Here is a 26,444-nt window from a genome sequence, read left to right as displayed (position 1 = left end):
AAACTGTGTTGATTGTTATATGTTAAATAAGTATACATAATGCACCATTTAAAAGGGCTCTGTAAGTTATATTAGTTTACATTTATTTGCTTTAGCTTACAGAGAATGCTGTTCATATGGAGAAAACATGAACGTATCATATAAACAGAATCATATTTGAATCAGGAGCTTGCAAATCAGAATCAAATCTGTAAATCTGTACTGATGCCCAGCCTTTTTCCATTCATCTTCACTGTCCAGCTTTAGCAGCATCTAAATATGTTCGTAGGCTTTATCTTTACATATTCTAAACATTAACCACTGTGTATTACAATGCAGATCAGAGCGATGTATGACTATGTTTTGTAATGAACTCTGGGAAGTAATAGCCCTGCATTATCGACAGGCCCTCAGGGAGTCGTCAGCAGTTAAATTTGTGTCATTTATTGATCTGCATGATTTACTGATTGATCCAACAAATGGTGATGGATAAGTAAAAAAGACGAGGCGGGCCAGTGATTTATGATGGCCAGAGGATAAAGACAAGCAATTGGGCTGACAAGAAGTCAGATTTGCTCTCGGCTGTGCACCGTTAGCTAAAATTGACTGGAGAAAATGCATGATTTGGTTGAAACCTCTTACCTGGTTGAAGGATTTCTCCTCCGACCCTGGGAAGTGATGGAGCTTCCTAGTGTGTCCCTTCTGAATGAAATCCCTGAAGAAGTTATTAATGTCCGAAATGGAGATAACGCAAATGGCAGAGCTGGCGGTGGGCTCCGGTGAGTCAGGTTTGCTGCGGGCAAAGACAGCAAACAGCACGTCCTCTCCTTCTTTCAGGCCCATCTCCTGTTGAAAGTCATAGCCGACTTTGGACACATGCGCAGCCTGGAGAACATTGAAAACCACCTGGGCCGAGCGCTTCTTTCTCCTTCGCTCAGAGTAAATGCACTCAAAGGGCATTTCTACATAGCGCAAGATCTCAGGATCCGAAGAGCACATGCGTACGATCCTCGTGTGGAAGGCATTCGAGCTGCCACCTTCTCGTTGGACGGTGAGAAAATAAGCATATGGACCACTCTGGAAGGAGTAGACGTAGCGTAGCGGGTAGTTTCCACGCAGACCTGGGGCCAAGTCCATGTAGGATTGCTCGGAAAAGAACTCAAAGCCATCTTGAGTCTCTCGCATCTTCCTAACGGAGATGGTGTGGTGGAGACGAGGCTTGGTGACATCAAGAGGCTCAGAGTTGGCGACGAAGAACCTCACGACACCGCTGCTCATGACGTTGAGGATCTGCGTGCCAGAGGGTCCTGCTAGGCAGTCTGGACAACCGTGGCTGCTACCTTTGTTTTTCTCAGAATACATGCAATTTACTTCCGTATCCAGGGGTCCATCCTCTAACACGTGACGGGTGCAGACGCCGTTCCCCACCGAACCACAGCTGAAGAGCTCAAGGTCGTAGAACGTTTCAATCACCAGGGCCATATTGGTGTTGTTCGTGTTGGGGGGCTTGTCTCCACAAACAAAGCATGGTTTTGGCGGCGAGCAGTCCGGACCCTCGTAGACCGGTCCGGTATTATACTCATGTCTCTTCTTGAGGTCTTTTGACAGAGCGTAAAGCTTGTTGATGGCACCTACGTACACAGTTTCATTGAATTCCAACAGCTTCTGGATGGGAGTGTCAGACACAAAGTGCGGAAGGTCGTAGGTCACAGAGAGATCGAGTTTGGAGCTTTCTATTGGTTCCTCACATTGACTATTCAAGCCCCACCACAGCGTTTGAAGGATGATGAGGATGCAAGTGGTTTCAGAATAGTGAATTCTCATCTTTGTTCTTCTGCAGAGCAAAAAAGTCAACATTTATTTAGCATATTAACCATGTAAAGCCTGACATGTCAAATAACAGTCATAAAAATCTAATTTTCTTTTTTGTTTCATATTTGATACATCAGGCCTATATAGTGAGAATATGGAGCTTCTGATATCTTGTTCTGATATCTTGTAATGTAAATCAACTTACATAAGATGCATTTACAAAATCTGCTGTCACTCTATATCTTCCAATAATATGACTTAGTTTTATGACCAAAATCAGAGGGCAGAAGGCATTTTTAATCAAGTTTTGAGCATGCTGATAATTTAGAGGTTGTATATCAAAATAAGATACTGCAGGATTTATAGGGTTAAAACAAATAGCATTTTTGTTAGAATTCTGATATAGCCCATTAGTGCACAAAACACAAGGACACAAAAGCTTTACGAACGAAGCTACTCCGAACAAATGACACTTGTAATTCACAGCCACACGGACTGCAACAACAATGATATCACTAGTTTCCATGCATTGTAGAAGCCTCAATAATTCACCACTCACTGTGTATGACAAATCCATGGATAAAAGAAAGAGGGCAACTCTAAACGATCCTTGTGCCTCTGACTTGGACAGCACTTTTGTGGCTGTGTACCAGAAGAGGCGAATCATCAAAGAGTCAGCCTACACTGAGTGCACTGCGGTGACAAGTCTAACTTTAGACAGCGTTCTCAAGGGAGTGGTTGATAAACTCAATTAAGCCTGGTAGGCTGAGGACGCCGGAGAAGTGATTTATTGTTGGTGTACTTAAACGTTATTCCTCCAGGAGGTCACTTTTAAGGATGAGATGGAAAGAGCGGCAGAGATAGAGAATATGGGATTCACCCTTACTGTTATCTAAGATACTGAAGTGTGCTGAGGAGCACTATAGGTCTCCGCAAGCTCCAAGTATAACAGTGTGAGAGACTGAAGAACTGTTGCACTTTCTTACTGTTTACCTATACAGCATCTCCTCTTTTTAAAAAAAACTGATAAAAAAAAGATTTTATATTGTCTTTTCATCTTCCTTAAACATATCTAAACATAACCACTTCAAGTGCAGTAACAAAAATGCTTGGCTCAGGTCATTATTTAATAATATTTATTTTACAACACACTGGGACTTACATAATGCAATTCCATGTTGTTTTTAAAAAATAAACTTATCTGACTTAAAATTTTACTGTTTACATTAATATTTACCAATTTTAAAGCAAATTCTTAAGTATCTGCAGACCAATATTTTTTCTCAGAAATTTAGCCCACTCACTTACTGTCAAATGACTCTCAAATGTCTATAACCCCAGAATAGGAAAGATAAACGTGTTTTCCAATTATAAACGTGATTTCCAATAATAACGTTACTAAACTGAACAAAAAAATAAACAACAGCTTTAGTTTTCTTGACTGGGTTTCATGGAAACGTACAGATGTATAATGACTCACGCTGCCAACAACTAAATGCACACCTCCCATACAATTCCATGAAAACCCTTCAACTAAATTTTGTAGCAAACTAAATACAAGAGAAGTATTTTAGTAGCAACTACACTTTAATCACATAACTTCCAAATGAATAACCTTCCGTAATACTTGTTATCATACTCTAAGCGTTCAGAAATAAAGCAAACGCTCACTTACCTGTAAAATAAAAGACACCTGTCTGAGACAGAAAAGGAAAATAATCACATCTTTTAACGGTCCGGTTTGCTCTAGACGCACGCGCGCGCGCGCTGTATGTGGCGGATGCCAGCAGTCTCGAGATGGGATGCAGCGGTGAGTTTCTGCGCGCTTTCTGCTAAAGAGTTGCCTGCTCTTCCTCCTCCTTTCCGTGACACCGTAACCACTGACTCGGAGAATGTGTACTCGGGTGACTCACGCTCAGAATGGGTCAGATCAGTTTAAAGGTTTGTTGTTGTACTCTGCGCAAACGCTGCGGGTCGTTACTCCAGGGTGCGCGTGCCATTGGATGGAATGGGTCTCTCAGGTGAGCGCATTCAGATCACTGACAGTTACGTCACTGGCGGTGGAGTAACGGAGTCCGATGATTGGCTGCTGATATTTTACAATTAATAATAGTATTGGGTAAATTCCATAAACATCAAGTAAAGTGTCAATATTTGTAAGCATTTTAATGTTTTAGATTTTATTTTTTATTTGTTCCATTTTTATTCTAATGTAGATAGGCTGTGGGATAGGCCTGTTTGTAAATCTTTAAAACCAATAAATAAATAATTAAACATCAAATAAAAATGTATTAGTATTATTATTATTAAATATAATTTCCTGTTTTATTTTATTTCATTTTTCATTTTAATGTTTATTTTTACCATAGTTTAATCAGTTAATCAGTTACTTTTTAAATATTGTTCATAAACAATATATAATGATTCATTATATATTGTGAGTGAACATTTCTCTTGCTGTTGTTTATGGTAGAATGCAGTATGCATATTCATAATAAAAAAAATATTTCATGAAGTTTACTGAAATTAATAATGACGACAATAATGAGAAGAAGAGTACAAAGAAAAATAATTTTTCACTTCCGTTCCTCAATTTATTTAGCAAACACTGCATTTGAAGCAAGGATAAAACACAATATTGTTGGTTTAACTTAAAAAAGTTGGTTTGAACCTGGTTGCCTGGTTAATTGAAATAAAAAAGTTGAGTTAATACAATGAAGGAGATTGGTTTAATCAACAGAAATTCAAAATATTATGTTATCTGAACCACATTAATTATCTAAGTTGATTGGACAAAAGAAAAAAGCTGTGATAACAAATCATGATTTTTTTTGTGGTAATTTGGAGTTTGTATCTCATTAATTACTCTAATGACCAAACTGGTTAATTGCTAGTACATTATTACATTGTGTAGCATTAAATTAATATGCATCGACCTTCTATCAGTGACTAAGTGAGCATCAATACTAACATGCAAAGGCTCAATAGCATTCAGAGGCTTTATGAAGTCTGTCTGGAGGGAAGTTTATTACAGCGGTCAATTTTACACCGCTACCCAGTAACCACTAAAACCAAAGTGTGAAATTCTGGATCTATGACTTTCTCTTCAACTATGCAGTATCTTCATCCCCCACCTGCCATGGTATGTTACTGTTTTTAAGGGCCTCGTGACACATTTGACAAATATTTTGTGGTCTTTTTTGAAGGGAGGAGTCTTATCATAATGACATATAAATATTTTTTATTTGGCCAAAATGTCATTTTAACAACAGATTGTAATGTGGGTTTTGTGCCACAAAGTTCGTATAGCCTGCATACAGGATAACCCTGTCATTAGCACGGAACCTTTGTGTAGCTATTCAAGGTATCGTAACGCCACCTAGTGGTGACCTAGTCCTAGTGTTCCATATTTATGAACTAATCAATAAAAGTTGTGATCTGGTGTCCCACACAGAGTGAGTGGAGGGAGGACACCACAGATAATCTACAAAACCGATCCGTATAGATTTCCTACTTAGTCTCAGGTTTAATTTATGACCTTAAGGTCAATAAAATCCAGGTTAGTGCTGACCTGGTCATTCTCCTATACTGTAAAACCTCATTGACGACTGATCATTTAAACCTGCCACGGTTCATTTGGAAAAGGGCTTTTAAATGTTGCGCACATCAGCAGCATTAATTTAACTATCCTCTTGACATTAGTATATTGCAAGTATTGCGAAGAATGACATGCTGACATGCAGGGATTGATCATTTTAATACAGTTGAATGCCTTAAAAAGAAATACATGTATGACTTTCAGAAAATAAAGATACAATTTAATCAGTCAAACTTTAGATCTGAATTAAATGTATTTAAATCACAGAGGGAAATAAGATGCAGTATAGCCTATCTATTGCGGAAAGCAATTTGGATTTATATTCCTCCGCCCCTGGGCCATCTCAAAACCATAATATATTGAGAAACGGATTTGACTTATTCCAGGAAAAAGTTTTAACAGGGTAAACAAACACGGAGCCGCATTTAAAAAACTTTACACTCAAACCAGTTTTACAGCACTTAAGCTGATTAGTTCACCCAGTTGGCATTGTTTTCCTCTGGGTCACATGACCGCTCTCAACTTCATTTCTGATTTATTACATAATCATAATATTATTGCTTTTAAAACCTGGTCCTTGATAGCAAACCCAACAGGCTTTATGATTTATTTAAATTTGATAATGTTGTTTTTGATTTTGTTGAATGGAATGAAGGTTCAGGGCTTCAGGCTCCTTGCAAAAAAGAAGCACAATTTACCTAAGGGTGCTATTACAGAAATAAAGTGTAAACTCAATGCAATGTTCTCAAACACTTGATTGCATGTTGTTTACAATTCAAAGAAAATGTGTTATAGTTTCAATTTATATTAGTTGGACTTTAGAGTACTTTTTGGCCCAGTTTAGTATGACCTTAGTACATCTTAATATGTAATTTCATAATTATTTCTATTGTCTTTGAAATATAGTTACAGTGTACTGTCAAAGAAAAGAATGTATTTATTACACCTTTGTAACGATAAAGTTGCAATGTAGTACATTTAATATATATTAACTTCAAATGTAACATCAAAAAACACACAGTGCAGTTAAAATAATCATATATAATATAATATAATATATATATATAATCAAGTACTTTACATGTGCTTTGTTAGTCAACACATCAAAGTAAGTGTATGATGTTTAGGAATGACTAAAGATTATTAATGATGTAAAATATATTTTAAAGTAAAACTTGACATTATTACAAATTGTGTTAAGAAAAATAGTGTACTCTCATTAAGTACACCTAAGTTGCCTTTTATTTCATTAATATTATATTATCTGCAAATAGAGTTTTTTAAATATACTTGAAAGTGCACATTCAATACAATCAAGCATAATGTTTTCCCTCAAAGAATACGAAGAGCTTTCCTTCAATCACTCAGCATGGTCGGCCTCGGCCATCATCCTTTATCCCAGGATGGACGCGTTCTGCTCTTGTTACAGCTTTACAAATGGCATTGGTCACTAAAATCTATCCTTTGTTCATTAAGTATAGGTGATTGTCCTGAAAACCAACCCAGTTCCACCTTCAGATTCAGTAAACAGTGATCTCAAAAAGACAACATGGACAAAAACAGGTCATTTCCCGGATTCATATATGTTTTAGTCCATCTGAACAGTGTGACAGGCCTACTGTTTTTGCTATGGTGACAATGATTCAAACAATGACAGTGGAAAATGAAAACCTGGTGGTGGTGTGGATGGCTGGCTGCTCAGAAAGCACCATCTGTTCTGTGTCTGATCAAACAGCTGAGATTTGATTTACCTTGACTTTGTTTGTACTCTCCATGTGAAAGAAATACCGAAGATCTATGACTCAGTGCAGTTTTGTGTATAGGCTATTCATGGCAGTAGATATTCTGACGATAACAACATCTGAAAGAAACAGGTGTTGTGATGCCCACGGGGCTAGGGGAAAATGAACAGTCTCCTAAACCATAAATCTTGGCAAGAAGTTTTACTGGGCATAATATCAAAGTACATAGCAGCCTATAAATTAGCCTATATTAAAAACACGTAATTGCAGATTGAATCAATTCAATGACTCCTCCACATGGATACAATGAATAATCAAACAGACATGCTTGCTATTGTCTTTACTTACCACGAGGAGGTACCACATATAACAATGTTTACCTGACCAATAGGCCTACTTAGCCTAGGCCTGATTATTTTCGCTACACATCTGTTTAAGCAAATTCATTCATATTTAAATCTTTGTCGACAAATAATGGGATGCACCATAAATAAAATTCAAAACCTTTTAAAGGACTGTTCCCAGTCTTTTGAGACCATTTACAACGGTCGAAATGATTCACAATCACTCTTGAATCAAACTCGTTTAGCCTGATTCGTTACAGAAAAGATCCGACTCAAAGGAATAATTCAGACAGGAATCACTTCTCACGGTCCAACAGCAGGGGTCCAACTCATTTATAACCGTTGCGTACGCACAAAACAGGCCCTGAAAGAGGCGGAGGCCCTACGCCACTTCCGACGTATAAGTTGTGATTTATAAAAACATACTTGACGGGAAAATTTGCGCACCTACACGCAAACTCTGACCCATGCGTACGTATATTTTGAAGACAGAGAAGTTTGGCGACACTGATTGTGAGCTGGAGTTAAATGTCTTTTTGGTCACTTTTAGACCGAACATTTTAAGAAAATGAAACATATACAGAAAGATGATACAAATATAATTTCCCTCACCGAGCCTATCACATGAAGCAAACATCCATCCATTCACTGTAAAAACGAACTTTTTGGTATAGTAATATATATTAAATTAACCATCATAATTTTTACTTTATAAAATTAAAATTCAATGAGAACTAGAATTTTCTAAGTAAAATTTGAAATATCTACACATTTAATTCAAGTAATAAATTAACTGGTTGGAAAGAGTAAATCTTATTATATATTTGCTTGTAATATTTAAACATTTTATAGTCACTTCACATAAACATAGTAATTTTAAGTAAATTTTAATCGAAAAAGTATAGCGCGTTTGAATCCGCACATGCGTGTTTGGACAAGACAGTCTAACTGCCACTTTGGGTCAGACGGATTGACGAGCTGCTGCGTGGCTGCTTTTTGTCGTGTTTGAGGTAAGTTTGTCTTTCTGTTTTACATTTAATAAAAGATGGGTCTGTGAGGATTTTGATTGATGATTCTTGTTTACTTGACTCAATAGACATTATCGTATAACTGCCCGCGGTCTTATAACATGGATCTTATAACATGGCCTCGTATTAGTGTAACGGGTCTGGTTTATCCATATTACATTAACGTTATAACCCCGCCTTTACATTTCACTTCCTACATTAGTTAACGGATATTTAATCGGAAAGGTTTTCAATAGTTTTATAGATTCACAAAGCACTGTTTTTCGTGTAAAAAATTCAAACTGATTGGATACCGTTGTAACTGCTAACGTTAGCTTGCTAACATTAGGCCTTAAAATTAACATTAACCGCTTTCCTGCTGTAACGTTAAGTAACGTTAACGTTAACGTTATACTGTTGACTATGGAAAAGTTTGAATTTTCTTAATGAATATTGCCCAGGAAGGTCTACACATAAAGCTACAATTTTTCAATTGCACTAAATCGTGCATAAATGAGGTCTCAAAATAAGGTCTGTGTTTCTAAAAGCATCGTGCGCTAAGTTGATCGTAGAGATAATACTTTTTTTAGTAAGTGTATGTGTTCATTCTGTTGTGATAATGAAGTCACTTTCTATTTTTGTTTCTCAAAAGATTTATATTTTTTCTTCTAAACTGTATGCAGGAGGACAGCTGCAGTGACATCACTCAGCACATCATTCAAATACTGGTCGTCCATCCATGGTGCTGATGGAGAAGATCCAATTGATGCATCCATCCTTCTTAAAGGAGAACTCCGGTCAATTTTAATATTTTTTTGTAAATTTGAAGTGCTGTCAGTACAGAGAACAACGACAAAAATCGGTGTTGCCTACACGTGTTATCCTTTTTTTTTTTTGCTGCCCTGTTTGCACCCTGTTGACTTAAAGGGATACTTCACCTCTGGGAAGATGAATGTGTATTTAAAATAGGTCATTTATGTAGAAGAAATGTGAAGAATTTTTTTAATTTGGAGCTTTCTAGACTGAGAAAAGCCAGAAAATGTATTTTTGGCTTATGTGGATGAAAGACAACAACTCCCAGAATGCACTTGCTTCGCTGCCCTAGGAGGCCACGCCTACCGGTAAGACAGCGCAGTTGAAAACAAGGTTAGGCTACTAGTGAGTCTCCGTGAGGAGTCTGCCTGGGATTTCGGGATCGCCCAAAATGTCCGGGATTCGGCTTTTGCGTTCTACAGTCGCCATTCATTATGTTTACTGTGGCGAGCAGGACGAGGCTGACGGCCGCGGGAGAACAGCGCGAGGCCGGTGGCGTCATTACTGAGACGCGCCGGTCTCGCAACGGAGGTGCGGGAATTTTCTTAGCAATGTTAAAACGCACATCAACCGATCACTTGTTTAGCGTTCATGTAAACACTACATTCAGATTCACCGATCGGAATGAATTCAGTTAGATTGAAACATGAGGTGTGCATGTAAACAATGAATGGCGACCGCAGAAAGCAAAAGCCGAATCCCGGACATTTTGAACGATCCTCGCCCGCCGGACATATCCGGGAAAAGGAGGATGGTTACCCATACTTACTCAGCTTTCTCCTACTATTCAGCTTTCTCCACAGAACAAGAGCCTGCTAGCTTAGCTTCCAAAGAAAGACGGCTGACACTGTGTACATTCTGACTGAGTGAGATCCCACCCTGTATGGGCGGGCTGAAAACATGCGGAACAACGCCATCTACTGGCTGTAGTCTTTAGCCTCTGGCCAGAAAATCCTCCGATGACGCAAAATGACGATTTTTGCGTCATCTGAGGATTTTTTCCAGACAAAAAATACATAAATCTCTTGTCTCAGGGGGATATGAGGGTGGAAAGCATGGTAATTCGAAAATACTACAGGTTTTCTACTAATACAAAGCTTAATGCTAAATCCTGAAGTAACCCTTTAAATGGGGCACGTTTTAAACCTGCTTTTAGCCTCTTAACATACTTGATGTGTCATTACAAGTGCACAGCTAATGTGAGTGATTCCTTTAGAGTGAACACGGGTGAATCTGACTGCAGTAGATCATAGGTAACTCAGCAACAGTGGAGAACTCGACAATCGTCTACTGTGGACTTTGAACCGAAAACAGGAAGTAAATACAGGTATGTGCACTGGCGGAATTAACATCACTTTTATCCATATCTTTCACATCTACTGCAGTCAGATTCACCCGTGTTCACTCTGAAAGAATCACTCACATGACCTGTGCACTTGTAATGACACATCAAGGATGTTACGAGGCTAAAAGCAGGTTTAGTACTTGCCCCATTGAAGTCAACAGGGTGCAAATTTTTAAAAAGAGGATAACACGGTGTAGGCAACACCGATTTTTGTCGTTGTTCTCTGTACTGACAGCACTCCAAATTTACCAAAAAATGACCGGAGTTCTCCTTTAATCTTTACCCAAAAGTTCAAAGATTAAGGATGAAGTTGTATTAAATGCTATGGTATGATGTAACTGTTTAAACATTCAGCTGTTCATGTTTTAATACATTAAAGTTGTAATGGTATTCTTTAAAAGTTCACTATTTCAGAGTGCTGTTTTGAATGTTTTGCATATATATGTATTTTTTTAATACATTTGTTATGTTTAAAACAAGGGTTACAGTATAATTCTGAAGTTTTACTGAATTCACCTGTGTCAAGAGATGACTGAATGTTCATTTTTGTATGAAGAACATTTTTTGATGACTGAAAAATAAACTGTTTAATTGTATTTTAATTGTGTGATTCGTGAAAAATATAGAGAAAATGTTAATTTATTTATGTTCATGATTATAAAAAAGAAATTAGCAATGTTTACATAATTATAGGGAGTATTATAATTTCATAAAACTAAGTAAATGAAAACAAAAAAACTTAAATAAAATCTACTTATTTACTTCATTAAATGGTAAGATTTACTTAATAATTTCATAAAAGCAAGCTTCCTAATTATAAAACAATAAATAAACTTTACTTAATTACTTTAAATAAATATAACTTCTAAATGAAATGTAAATAGGTAATTTTTACTTAATTTCTTCATGAGCGTTACATTCAATACTAAGTAAATTTTACTTGATAATGACACGTAAGTTGTACTTGATATTATAGCAGTAAAATTTACTTAAAATATACTTGTGCAAATTGTTACGAGGATTTTATTAAGTAAATCTTACAAGTAGTTTTTTTCAGTGCATTCTTAAATGGCCGTTAAAACTGACGCATATTTATAACGGCAGATTAGATAAAGGAAAACCGTACATTTTCATTATGAGTCCTAATCATTAATACAGTGCATGTTCACAATAACAGTTCAAATAAATAAAATAATGATTTCAACTTTTGATATAAACATTTCGATTAAATGTGCCATTCTCATTAATGGAGTTAAACACTTAAATTATAGGCTACATGAAATCATTGAGAAGTTACAACATTTTGTTATATTCAATAAATATAAATATTTGTATGCGATACTTTTTAACCTGTGGCATGTTGTGTTTTAATGTTTTAACTACGTTGAGAAATGCTTATCATGATAATAGCAGATTGTCTGAGAAAAAATAGTTTCGTGCAAATAATGCACAACAAGGCCTATCTGTTTCCATTAAAAATATAAATCCATTAAAAATACTATTTGGCCAGTGGAAAATATTGAGAAAAACTTTCTCTGAAATGTATTTATTTGATTTATTTATTCGAAAACAATGCAAGGATAGGCTACTAAATGATTTTTATCAATGTAATGTGACGGCACATCCGTATCTCATATTTTCCTATAATGTCTTGTACCGTTAAATGTGGTAGGCTATGTATGGATGAATATGCATGCAGATGAGGATATGCATAGTAAAACTAGGCGTTGTAAGCTCCATATATGGTTATTTCGGGGAGAAGACGCATGCGCGCACAATCTTCCGCTGGCGTAGCCTACGCACGGTTTTATAAGTCTGAATAAAAATAATACATTTTTGGCTTTCGGGTGCACGTGCACTTTTAATAAGGATCCTACGCACAGTTTTATAAATGAGGCCCCAGGTGCTTCTGTGTGTTAATATCCACAGTTCCCCTAGGGGGCGATACATTTCCTTTGAAGCATTTTACAGCATTTTTTGAATATAGGCTATTTTCCTAACAAACAGGCTATAGGTTATCTTGTCAGGATTTCCCATTCTTTATGTGTGAAAGTGAAAGGAAATTCAGTTGATACTTTTAACATCTTTATTGTGGTTATGATTCTATGATTCAAAATACTACTGATGTTGTCTACAGTACTATAAGAAGGTAAAAGTGTTTAGTTTCATTAGACTAGAGGATCCATATGCCACTAAAATGCATTACAAAAGAAAAATAAATGATTTGAGGTTCAGTCCAAATATTCACTAGAGGCACATAAAAATGAATAAGCACTGATTTATTTCTCTCCACTTTTAGTAACCCTGAGCTTACGTGCTTATTTTCGGCTTCTCTTAAAATACTTCAATATTAATTGCCGTGGGTTCAAGGACTGTGCAGGTTTTGTACACAAATAAAGCAAGCCTTAAAATGACCACAGAGAGGTTAAAGCAACCCAAAAGGGCTTTAAACAAAGTCCTAAAATTAAATCAAAGCCATTTAATCAGAAACTTTTTCATTACAAGAAAGCAAAGCCTGCGGCAGTGCAACCGTCCACGTGCAAATAAAGACGATGAATGAACCAGACAAATGAAATCAACTTGTTTTATATTACATTTTCTTTAATGTGCACAGCATTATGTGATTTTACAGTAAAAGCAAGGAAAGAGAATTTCAGTTTTCATATAAAAAATATGAATAAAAATAAGATCTCATGTACAGAGGCAGACTCACAGAAGCAAATGCATCGCAATAGATACTAAGACAGCAGGTACAGTAGACAAAGAGGTGACCAAGTCAAAGCGGGTAGACAAAAGGTGACAGAAGTGAGCATAATGTCAGTACGAAATACTATATAAACCCTACTTTAGCAGCAGCCTTTGATGCTGGAAACTTTGGTTTGCTGCCAGTCTTTGCCAGTGTGTGTGTGTGTAAGTGTGTCTGACAGTGAATAAACAGAGAAGCAGACAGGTTTGTTTACGGGACAAAATTCCAAACCAAATGTCACTTCGTACTGCAGAAACAACATAAAAAAAAAAAATGCAAAAAACCCCTAATTCTTCATCTTCAAAGACTGCAAATAAAGTTTAAGTAGCCTATATGTTAAGGCTGTGGTAATGTGCTGTAGTGTTAAAATAGTTCAATCTTCACAACCTCGCTAGCTTTGTCTCCTATAGTTGCTAGATTCACATGATGTCTCTCTGGAAGTTGTAAAGACTTTCTCTGCCACTCAAAAAGCTGTTGACATGATGACCGGGTTGAAGCGTTACATGTCAAAGTCAGGAACAGTCTCTTTGTTAGTATATGCTGAGTTGGCAAAGGGTTCAGTGAGGGCACCTCTTTTGCCCCGTGTTCGGGCCATCCACCATATTTAGTGGCAACATGCAGTGTGACGGGCAGTCTTAACATCAGCAGGCCCACGCCTACTTTTTCTCTAATATTCGTTCAGATTCCCCGAACCCTCTCCCAAAAACAACCAAAAAACGTTTGGATTTCATAAACCCAGTGATGGCAAAAAAAAAGGGTGATGGTACCCAAATGGAAGAATGAACATAGCAAAACTATTCGAATCTTCTATATAATGTTAAGGAACTATTTTGGATAGACTTAAGTGGACGTGTCAATGAACGATGGGGGACGAAAAAACCAACAAATTCACAGCCTTGTCCCAACAGGCAAATCTTAAAGGGATAGTTCACCCCAAAATGAAAATTCTGTCATTATTTACTTAACCTAACGCCATTCCAAATGTATATACCTGTCATGTATCTGTGGGATACAAAGTGGAAAGTTTGCGAAATATTTAACGATAAAAGTGCAGTCACATTTTCTGTTGTTCAGCAAATTTTCACCGTTGAAATCCAGTTACTTCAATAGGAATCGAAGCAATTGCTAATACGACTGGACCTTTGATATATTTCACAATTTTTTATATATATATATTTATAAATAATATTCTATATAATGATAGTGACCATTGTCAAGCTCCAAAAAGGACAAAAATCACAAAAAAAAAAAAAAAGCACCATTAAAGTACCATAAAAGTGGTCAATATGACATGTTCTGTTTCATATCATTCATATGACTAATAGCGCACAAGTCATGTGGATCACTTTTATGGTGTTTTTGAAGCTTGACGGACGTGAAATAACATGAAGGTAAGTAAATAATAAAAGAATTTACATTTTTGCATGAACTGTCCCTTTAAAAGTCAGGCTAAATCGGTATTCCTACGTTGATAAATTCTAACAAATGACAAAAAAATGAGAATTTTTACCACGCACGTCCCCTACGCCCCAAGGAATCCAAAGCTGAGAGGAGACAAAGCTCATAAATACGCTGAAAAGAGACAGAGAGGAGAGTCTTACCTAAATACAGTGCAACCCTCCGTCTCTGTTCACGTTTATTTCGCCCTCTTTATTATATCATGTGATTTATCTCCCTGCTTTGGACATTGGTTTCCCCCATCCCACCCGATTCCCTCTGGCTCTTTTCCTTCTCCCTGTCCCTACACCACCTTGGTGGTGGTGACCCGCACGCTGCTGAAGCACTTCCCCATGGCTTCGAACAGAGGGTCGCAGAAGGTGTGCACACAGATGGAGTAGACTCGACTGACGCAGTGGATCTCGATTAGGTAGCTCTTCACGCAGGGCACCACGGCCCAGATGTGGATGAAGGAGAGGATGGCGAAGAAGATGCCCCACACCAGGGCGAGCGGGATGCCCACCAGGGCCGTCAGCAGCCTGTAGCACCAGTACTTTGTTACTGTGAAGGTGGTGAAGCTCGCTTTCCACACGCCGTCGAAGCTGTAGGTGCCGGCAGGCTCAGCGATCACGTCCTCGAAGTCCACCTGGAGATGAAAGGGATTTCAGAATTAAATCGTTGTGTATTGATATAATAAAATCAGACATTGGAATAACCCATTGGAACCCATCTATCTATCTGAATTTTTTATTATATTATATTAAAAATTACTATGAAAGTTATCTGCATGTTTTCATCCATATCAAGTGGGCTCACATTAATAAATCCAGCACAATTCCTCCTCCCCCTCTTCATCCATCTCCACATTCCTCATAGACAGCATCTTTACACTGTCCAGCACCCTGCTCTGGTTCACTCAGGCTGGTACGGCCTGGTTCATGCCCAAGTCACCTTACTCTAAACCTCCTGCATCAACCGCAGATTGGATTAGATAATGCCTGACACCGAACACTAACATTTAGAGAAGACATGTACATGTAAAACTCATTTAATAAGCCCTGGAGAGCTTGGTTCAGATCTTCCCAGAGCTGGCAAACCTCACACACCATCACTGTATAGCAGTGCACTTTCTTTTAAATACAGATGTGTTTATTTCATTTGTGACATTTTTGATTATACAGGGAAAAAGCACACACAAACACACCCCGTCCTTCACGGTCAAACATGAAAGTCAAGATAAAGCTAATATTTATTTAAGAACTCCGGTTTGAATCAGAATAACTAGTCAACAAAACAGACGTACCTACATTTTTAGATATCAGTGTTGTTTATGGTGATCTTTAAACTGATAATATCTGAAAATGACTGTTTTGCTAACTGAAATGAAGGCAACTTAACCACTTTAGACTATTTGTGCTAGTTTAAACAGCATAGCCTTAGATCACTAGCAAAAAAAAAGAAAAGAAATGCTGGTTAACCACCGCAGTCTATCTAATAAAGCTGGTTGACCAAAGAAGGCTGACTGGTTAAGTTAGCCTGGTTAAGTTTTTCAGCTAAAAGACTGGTAGGCTCACCACAAGGTTTGGACAAAATAGAATAGTTCCTGTAAGAGTAAACTGATAAATTACTACTTGTCCAAGGGCTTGAAACCATCATGGCGGTTCAAGTTGGCAACAAAATACCAAATTATGTAGTCTTATAAAAGCCTATCCTCCCCATTCATTTATCTACAGTATATCCCAATTGGCTGGACACATAGTTTCCATTACTTGAATATTACAACTATGACTTTCAACAACGTTAAAATAAACAGTTCTTGAGCTGGCTGCACAGTGTTCCCTGATAACACCCTCACTGTACTGACAGAAGTATCAACTTGCATTCTTCAGATCTGGGGGCTTGTGATTATATAAGACCAGTCCACATAGTTAATAAATCACCAGTGCACACTGCAGTTTATGGAGGAGTAGGAGTGATCAGTTGACCACTAATCAATTGAATCATTTAAAATTAAAATTAAAATAACTTTTTTTAAATGGAATAAACCCAATAAAATTTAAATGTAAATAATAAATCATTTCAATAAATCGCATTTAAAACGGTTTACTTAATGATATTTAAAATGACAAAATATTTAACAATAAAACAAAATGAAATAAAATAAAAATGTAAATAAATAAGTTACTGTTTATTTAATGAAATGTTTAAAAATGCAGATATGTGTGTGTATATAATATTTTCAAACTGACAAAATAAATACACTTTATAAAAAAAATAGAATTAATTAAAATGCATAACATTAAGTAAAATGAAATAAAAAATATAAATAAATCATATTTCAAACTGACAAATAAACAGACATATTTAATTACATATATAAATGTGTAATTAAATATTAACATATCAATTCATTACTTTTTTAAATTAATGTTTATAAATAAATAAAGATTTATTTTTAAGTAGTCCTCCACAGTATGCATCAAAATATTGAACTTGGACAGACAACAAAAGTTGTGCAAAAACAATGGCATTGTTGAGGAACCCCAACGGTTTATATTAAAAACAATTATAGCTATCTTGTTTATTTTTTCGAAATCCTCGATCACGATGGCAACAGCCTGTGATTCATTTCAAATTGCAAATTCATGTGCAGTGACTAACAAACCCACCAAAGCCATGGTACTGTAACTCTATTAGCTATGGAAGGTTTTCCTATATTGGTCAGCCAGGATTTATAGTACTTCTGCAAGCACTGTATACTACAAGCATAATCTGATGCATTCGTGATGACTACTCGGAGGTCACTAGACTGTGCTCTGGCCAGATTCCCACGTGGAATCCTGCTCCAGCGTGCTATTAAAAGAATGCGCTTTTATGAGAGGAAAATATTCTGTTCCAAGGGAAAGCTACGCATGTGTTTCTGCACACAAGGATCTTTGATGTGGATGTCTGTGGGAGTGCGCTTGAACCACGAGTGCATCATGGTCTGGAGGAACGCCCCATGTGTGCAGAGGGATGTGCGTGTGTATGTGTGTGTGCGTGCGTGTACAGAGAATTTTTGAAAATGGAGATGGGAATTCCCTGCTACGCTCTCCTACGCAAGACCCCTGCGAGTGCTCAACCCCTTTTAAGGACAAAATAAAAGGACAGTGTGCACAAAATGAGTCCCTTTCAGAGCCCTTGTGACAGCAATCCCATAATTCCAAGCAAACAGCAAATTATAAAAAGAAAACTGGCTTTCGGTGTTCTCTGGATTCAATTTTCAGTCAAATCATAAGAGGCTTTCAACTGCATGTGTCCTCAGGGATGTGACTCAGTGTCATGTTGTGGTGGGAGGGGAAAAGACATGTGAAAAAATAATGCGAAAGGGTGGAGATGGATGCAGGGGGGGTCGTTTTTTTGAAAGCTGGGTGTATCATCAGGTGACCCAGTCGACTTTTCTTTCAGGGAAAGTTGCTATGCAAGGCATCGCCCCACGCCCAGGAAAATGTTCACTAAGAATGTTAGGTGTGCAGTCTTTGCTCAAAAACAGGAAACTCTTAATATTTCCTCTATAAAAAAAGACCTTACTTTGACAGCTCGTCACCGCATGGGAGTTACAAAAGCATCATGCCCGTCCAAATGAGAGCAACAGGCTATTATTGCATGCATGGATTTCACAAACTTGTGCCACAGTCCCAACATTTCACATTGAAGAGACAGCTGCTCCAGTGATAATTGTTTCCACCCTGATGGAAAATCCAGCTTAAGCTGGCAGCTGTGGATCTTCTAGCTGGTCTAAGCTGGTCTAGAACTAATTTGACTACTGGTTCTAGAACAAGCTTAGAAATCAACTGCTGCTCCAAAACACCTAAGGAAGCCTGGTAGGGACACCAGCACATCAGTATCATATAGTAGAGTCCAGGTGAGACTGAATGCAAGTGTGCTTAAAAGTACATTTAAGGTTTTGCAAGTTCTATAACTGGATTTGAAAGACAGCTGCTGCTTGCAATAATTGTTTCCAGTGCCACCGTGACAAACTGACCAGTGACTCATCGCCTTTGTTATGAAGCCAAACTTTCTGTTGAGTTATAATGCCGAACTATTAGGATATGCATAAACTGTAATGCTCTTTTGAAGACGTTTTATTAAGTTTAATATAACAAAGCATAACATTTAATAGTAATGATATATATATATATATATATATATATATATATATATATATATAATACAAATAATTATTAATAAATTACATTATACAATAGATTAATTATAATATATACTAAAATAATTACGTATGAAAAGTTGCATGCAGTTGTTTCATGTTACATTGTACTAATTATGCATTATACTAAAATTATAATTATACTAAAAATGCATTTAAAGTGACTGACCAAAGAAAAAAGTTGCATTTATAAAGCAGAAAAAGTGAAGTGAATGACCTACCTTCACCACATCGTCATTTAAATGTTTTGGGTCCCGGTTGACCAGGTCAATCTCCTTGGTGTGGACATCCCGAAGTGTCTTTTCGTTGATGCTGTCGTTATCCATTTCTTTATTATTTGGTTTGTAAATATTCCCCTGTTTCCTGATGAACGGTGAGTGAGCGTATTCCTGCGGTTCCAAAGAAAACAGAAAATGAAGTTCATGTGCGTGGAGTGGAGACTGAGGCGCAACTCAGCACAGCCCTGGCATGGGATGGGTTTAAGCGGATAGAAATGAAGCACCACACCCCTCTGGAACACAGTAGAGCGACCCGCCGCAGGGTGTCGCCATTTTATACGCCGCGCGCGCGTTACTTTTATTCCGCAGCAGAACATATAAAAGAAATACACCCACAATTGAAATATCAAACTTTTAGGACGTGCTTTAAATATATGAGTTATTCTAAATAAATAAAAAATCGCATTGCGCTCCGTCAACATGCGCTACGAACTTGCACATCAATCCACCTATGGATAGTGAGCAGTTCATTTAGCTAATATTCGTATTCCATCAAATTGTGTTTGCACAAAGTGTGCACAAAGTAAACAAGGGAGGCTTGCCGAACAAATACGTGCCAGTAAAAGATAAGACCTCACATTATCCAACATGCGCGAAAACAAATGTGCCAGCACACCGCCTTCATGATAAACCCCTAAAAGTGTTTGAGTAATAAGTTGCACAATGAATTGGCATCAAAAAGAAAAGATTTCCGATGTAAAATAATTGTAATTCTTACCTCTTCAGGTGGCCCGTCCTTGTATCCGCTAGTCATGCTGTCCTGTGAGTGACTGAAGTGCGATCAGATGAGTGAGTGTGGAAACAAGACAATCAGTACAGAGGAAGCAGTGTGGGAGGCGTGGGGAGATTGCTTACTTTGGGGAGTCCTCTTCCTTACAACAGCCCTCTTTTTTGCCAACTGAAGTCCCATAAAACTTTATCTATTGAATGTTTTTATCTCTCCTTCAACCTCTCATGGCATCTGTGGGAGTTTCTCTCAGTCACTGAGGACATGCTGTGAGTTCAATGAATGAAACCTTCCATTAGCCTGCCACTCACAGAGCTACGCAGTATTAGTGGTTGGAGATTTTGACGTGATTTTTCCCAAATGGGAGGCATATTTGGGCACTGTACCATATTTTCCTGCACGATCGTTTACACTACTAAACATCCACTCGCACTATTTCTCCACGTTAGAGGAAGGGTAAAGTAATCACAACTTAAAGCAACACAAATTTGGGGGGAATTAATGGTGATTGGGACACTTTTTGCCATTGAAATGACATGATTGGTGTCCCAATCAACCTGAATTCAGAAGTACGGGGATTATGTAGTGAGTGACCAAAATCAAATGGTAAACAAACCAAATTTTACCAAAGTAGCCAGCCTATATTTCACAGCTCTAGCCTACTTATGCATGAGGTGCATTTTATGTTTTTTAAACCTATTGATAATGCTGAACACTTATTGGCTACAATTTTAGTTTTAGTTTAAAGTTTTAGCTCTGTAAAGCTATGTATAAACCTAAAATTGTGACTCGGTTTGCATACCAAAATACACCTCAAGGCAAAACCTGCACTTTAGTTTGGAATGTTTTCAACAATAATGCAATTGTTTAATCTTGTTTTTTCTCATATTTGTAACTTATGATACTTATTAGCCTATATCTTTTCTATCATTTACTTTATACATCTTTTAGTGTGTCCATTTATTGCACCTATATTTGTGTATCTAGTACAGGTGCTGGGATGTGCAGGCAATGCAAAATATGCAAACAATGACGAGATAGCGGCCAAAGGTCGCTGTTCCTCAGGTAAAAAGGTAGCATGTTTTAAATCTGTTTAAACCTTTATAATGGTTTTTAATTGATTATTCCTTTATATTAAATAAATGTCTCCATGAATGACAAAAATTCCTCATAGTAACCAAATCAAATGCAGAATGAGACATTTAATAAAACCCATCGGAACTCAATAACACTCAGACCCCTTTCTCTAAAAACATACACTTTTTAAGCAGGTACACCATTATCCTCAGGCATATCTGCTGCATTGAACATGACCCGCGAAGGGTTTTTTACATTGCACAAGATGTTAAATCTTGTCAGGTTAACATTCCATGTGCAACACAGTGATCTTCTTGCTATGGTCTCTCAGCAAAGAAAACAGTCCATTCAACTTCCAAAAATAATTTTATTTGTGAACTGAAAGGCATTTAGTTCTGTCTTTCATAAGCTGAGCTGTGTTCAGCATGTTTGCTACATGACATCATTCAGGGGTGAGGAAACGGCACCTGAGCCTCTAATGTTCCATTGCACAGTCAAATATTCCATTTACTCTGCGGAGCCACTAACAAAGCACAATCAATGGCAAACAGCGTGTCAAATGTCGCTTTGCAAGTCAAACTAATCGCCATTTGGGCACTATTCTATCATTACAGAATGATAGAAGTCAAAGAAGTCATTAATACAGAAGAAAACATGATATTTGAATAGAATGCTCTTTATAATAGGAATGTACCTGAAAATCATAAATAGTTTGTACACTGAAATTCCATCAAATCATCTAATTTACTCTTGTTGATAAAAATCTATCAACTCCAAACAATATAAATATTAAATCGCACAACACTACAACCCTATTGGAAGTAGTTGCATATTTTTTTCCTTACAAGCACATTATGCGCTTATTGCGATGTTATATCACATGCAGTAGCACAATATCTTATCCTTAAGGTAAAAATCTCAATCATTACAATAAAATCTTACATTGTAACATAAAAGCTTAATTAGACTTACATAACAGTATTGAAAAAGCATGTCAGCACTTACGCCGCCCATTACGAGGTTGACATGTCAGTGGCTAAAAAACGGAATGAATATTGCAATTGTCAACTGAAATGAAAGAAAAGTTCTTTCTCTTCTCTTTGCTTCAGAAGTCAAGGACAACTTATCCTTCAGCTAATAACCCTCAAAAAGGAGTCCAAAAGAACACGACAGAAAGATTCTGCAACACTTCAATGCGGAGTTAAATCTGGACAGACTTGCTCAGTTTTGAACAGTCTTGATATTGATGGATGACAAGCACCGTCCAATGCTGAAGAAGAAAGGCCCTATAAACGTGTCCATCAAGCTGGTCCAGATCACTTGGATGGAGGGCAGTGTCATCATGCAGCCATGGATCACTGGCATCACCACCCTGCAGATGGAAAATAACTCATCATCATGTGTGCTGAAATATAGGGCTTATATAATAATCATTCACATCAAGGTGAACGAGTTCCTCTCTCTTTGTTCTGGAGTACAAATGTACCGTGGAAAGTGTGCGAAGCATTATCCTTCATTTCAGATGGTTCCATTAAATCATAACCTTTGATAATGTTGACATTAAAACCATATGCAAGATCTGTCACTGGCCATCTGTAAGGGATTCATAAGAGATGAGAGAATATATAAAGTGTGTTTCCAGTATCTACAGCACCGGTCTAAAATCTTTCTTTTTTTTTGTAACAATCTTTCTATTTATAAGATTAAAGGTATTTTAAGGCATTCAGAACATTAACCTCATTTGTAATGAACCACATTTTAGCTAAAAATTATTTGTTTATTTAAAAAAAAAAATGTAATTGTGAGTGGTGCCTCACCTGTGCAAAACTCACATCCTCAGTGTTGTGGGTGTTTGCTAGGGTGTTGCTATGCAGTTGCTATAGTTCAGTGTGGTTTTAGCACTATTTTGGGTGGTTGCTAGGGTTCAATGTGATTTTAGAACTATGCTTGGTGCAATGTGGTTGCCAAAATTCTGCCTGATTTTTTGCACTATCTTTGACATTCTATATGGTTGCTAGGGTGTCTCTATTCGGTTTCTAAGGTTCTGTGTGGTTTTTAGCTGTTTGATTGGGGGTCTAGGTGTTGCTATGACATTGTATTGCTGATTCTAACGTTCTGTGTGGTTATTATCATTATTATTGGTTATCTAGGTGGTTGCTAGGGTGTTGCTATGTGATTGCTAAGGTTCTATGTGTTTTTTAGCACTATGCACTATGCTTGGCAAGCTAGGTGGTTGTTAGGGTGTTGCTTTGTAGCTGCTAAGGTCCTGTGTTTTTTGGCACTGTGCTTGGTGATCTAGGTGGTTGTTAGGGTGTTGCTATGTTGTTATGTGGTTGTTGAGGCTCTGTAAGGTTTTTAGCATTGTACTTGATGTTCTAAGTGTTTGTCGGGGTGTTGCTTTGCAGCTGCTAATATCCTGTGGTTGTTAGCACTATATGCTTGGTGATGTGGGTGAATGTTAGGGTGTTGCTACGTTGTTATGTGGCTGTTGAGGTTCTTAGCATTGTAGTTGATGTTCTAGGTGGTTGCTAGTGTGTTGATAGATAGAAACATTCCTCAACAAGCTGCACAATTTGAAGCATCATTCATGTCTGTGACACCTTACATTTACAAAATCCTATTAGCACATTGCTACGCAATTACTAAGGTGTATAGGTGGTTGGTATAGGGAATTCTGGGTAGTAGCTAGGTGGTTACTTACTTACCCCAAATAAAAACAGCCCATTTCCAATTCTTTATGATATTCTGGGATGAGATTTTTTTCATCTGTTTTAGCATCTCCCAGGCTAAAATTATAAGTACAATAATTTAGAAAAGACTAATGTATCCAACAAACCCCACAATTTAAGGTGTCGCCCACTATAGCACCCTAGACATGCAAAATTTTAGTTTTCTCTTCTTCCTTAATGAGCTACATCTTGATATTTGATCTTATCTAGCAAATTTGTCAGCACGACTCATTCCTAAGCTAATGGGGTCACTCTGCTACTCTGGGTTGTAAAGTTTTTACAGTGTGCTAATGTGTGCACCTCAGGAACACTGACCCTGAAACTGCACAAGGGTCAAGCACCAAGCTTTGCCAAGTTTCTGCTTGCATGTGTCAAACCCCTAAGAAGTCGGAAAAAAACACTTGACTAGAATGTTAACAATCCAATGCGAGTTATGTAGGGATTTTTCCACCATATGTGAAAATGCAGGCCCACCTGTGCTGCACAAAACCGATATGCAAGACTTTCTCTTTGGTATTTCTTCAATTTTGTCAAATGCAAGTCTTTATCTAGGTGGGAAGTGGCCATGGCAAATATTTTGCAATTGGGCTGTGGAAAATACAACAGAGAGCCAACAGCCTTCCCCAACAAGAAGTCTTTTCATACCAAATATGTATACAGCTGAGGATCCCGAAAACAATCCCCACAATAAATGCCAAGGGAATAGCCAGAAACGTGGTGAGGATCCGGTAGAAGACGTATTTCACCAGCTCGAACACAGCATGACTGCCGATCCACACTCTGTCAAAGCTGTGCGTGGAGATCGGCTCAGCGATGATGTCTTCAAAACCAACCTGTGGAATCAAGCATAAAACATGAAAAGTCTGAAACACTGAAAGTCTATGTAACACTTTATTTTGATGGTCCCTTTTGAACATTCTGTTAACTATAAGTAACTTTGCAACTACTAATTAGAGAATTAGTAGACGGTCTGCTTATGCTAACTCTTTATTGTGATGGTCCTCCAACAGACATTCTACTGACTATAACTTTGTAACTACAACTTATTCTAACCCTAACCCTACCAGTCTACTAATACTCTACTAACACTCTAATGAGAGTTAGTAGACCTGTGCAATGTTATAGTCAACAGAATGGTAAAGGGAACATCAAAATAAAGTGAAACTAAAGTCTATGGTATTTCTATATTAATGGAGTAGCCTGCTGTATGCAAAACAGCCATGCCAATCTACTCAAAACTGGAAAAAAAAAAAAAAAAAAAAAAAAAGATTATTATTGCGCATGTGCAACATACACTTATTCAAATAGAATAGACTCATTCTAAAAAAACAATGCACGTGAATGGCGGTAAGTTAAAAGAGCTTCGCATCATAAATTAAGAAACACGTTATCAATTATTATATCAACGATGTTTAGTCAGTTGTATAGTAACGATGTTTATTAGTAAGTATTAATAAAATAAGTCATATTAAAATCTCTCGCATTAAGTTGTCACCTACCTTTAAGTGCGAGTTAATATCGTTGGGATCTCTGTTCGGTACATCTGAATACACTTTCGGGTTTTTTCCAAGTATAGGTTCAATCGATCTATTGAATTCATCCTCATCCATAATGACACTGGTCTCCGATTTTTCTTTTTCAAGTCCCATTTTTTTGTATTGGAGGTGCGAGGCGCGCGCTGCTGTCTATCGCGCCTGCTGTAGGCTACGCGCACTGTGCGCTCGAGACAGGACGCGTCCACGCCCCTCACGGAAGACGCGTTCACGCGCAGACAAAATACACAAACGGCGCTCAATTCACAGCTCCAAACAAATGTGGAACAACGATAAGGGACCTTTTTAGGAATAAATCCCTGTCTAGCCGTCCTTATCTCAAAACACTGTTTATTGAAACAGAATTCAAGGAATGTTAACAGATTGTTATTGTTATTTCCTCTAGAGTAGCTTATGTAGGTCGCTATTTGAAGTGTTTTTCCCTCACCCGTTTCATTGATTCATTCATATGAAGTTTTTAAACTTTAGGGCATTGCTACATGTTTATCTCCATCAGTCTAGCTCTACATTAATCATTAAGCTTCACTGAATTCTTGGAGGAGGTATTTTTTGCTCTTTAAAGGTTATTTACAGATAGTCTAGCCTCTGCCTAAAAGTTCTTTATAGAACCATATTGTCCTGAAGAACCCTTTTATGCTGAACTGTCAAAAATCCATTGAAAGCTACATTGATTTTCTGGAGCTCAGCCATTCAACAGACTGTCAACACACAGGTATTGATTTTATGTATAAACTGTACTTTTTTAAAACTAAGTGTACTACCTTAGAAGGCAGTATATTTTTAGATTTCAGACACAATCTTAACTTCAGCCAATAGGCCGCTCTCCATATTTTTTACACTGGAAACTGATCCAGTGATGGTATTTGCATTGCTATTTGACTTTTTTGCCTTTAATTTTTTTCTGCCAAATCAAAGTCATGTGGTGCAACCAACATGTATAAAAAAGAGAAGAAAAAAAGAAAAGGAAATGATGTAAAGTCAATAAGAGTCTTCAAATATCAGATAAATTGACCTAACAAAATTTCCAACCTGTTCTTTTCCACAATGAAA

The 26,444-nt window shown here is 37.3% G+C and overlaps 3 protein-coding genes across 3 annotated transcripts in view; all 3 read right to left on the bottom strand.

Moving 5' to 3' along the window:
* The window catches only part of met (MET proto-oncogene, receptor tyrosine kinase), a 46,195-nt gene extending 42,385 nt beyond the window's left edge, over window positions 1–3,810 (bottom strand). The window contains exons 1-2 of the mRNA XM_084397441.1: window positions 3,467–3,810; window positions 622–1,813 (exon numbers count right to left, since the gene is read on the bottom strand). Coding sequence (XP_084253567.1) covers window positions 622–1,803 — 1,182 coding nt within the window. The 5' untranslated portion in view covers window positions 1,804–1,813; window positions 3,467–3,810. The remainder of the gene's footprint in view (window positions 1–621; window positions 1,814–3,466) is intronic.
* A 10,998-nt stretch (window positions 3,811–14,808) lies between these two features.
* Window positions 14,809–20,276, bottom strand: cav1 (caveolin 1). Its single transcript, XM_084396982.1, has 3 exons — window positions 20,027–20,276; window positions 19,252–19,419; window positions 14,809–15,469 (listed from the first exon to the last, which is right to left on the bottom strand). The coding sequence occupies exons 1-3, from the start codon at window positions 20,060–20,062 to the stop codon at window positions 15,128–15,130; spliced, it is 546 nt and encodes a 181-aa protein (XP_084253108.1). The 5' UTR covers window positions 20,063–20,276; the 3' UTR covers window positions 14,809–15,127.
* A 947-nt stretch (window positions 20,277–21,223) lies between these two features.
* cav2 (caveolin 2) lies at window positions 21,224–25,772 on the bottom strand. The gene is made up of 3 exons (XM_084396858.1): window positions 25,341–25,772; window positions 24,487–24,674; window positions 21,224–22,484 (listed from the first exon to the last, which is right to left on the bottom strand). The coding sequence occupies exons 1-3, from the start codon at window positions 25,488–25,490 to the stop codon at window positions 22,334–22,336; spliced, it is 489 nt and encodes a 162-aa protein (XP_084252984.1). The 5' UTR covers window positions 25,491–25,772; the 3' UTR covers window positions 21,224–22,333.
* Window positions 25,773–26,444: the final 672 nt, after the last annotated feature.

This window comes from Rutilus rutilus (genome assembly GCF_951802725.1).
Source record: "Rutilus rutilus genome assembly, chromosome: 23".
In the NCBI taxonomy this organism is placed as follows: Eukaryota; Metazoa; Chordata; class Actinopteri; order Cypriniformes; family Leuciscidae; genus Rutilus; species Rutilus rutilus.
The sequence above is the reverse complement of the archived record's forward strand: the minus strand, read 5'-3'. Positions and strand labels throughout refer to the sequence as shown.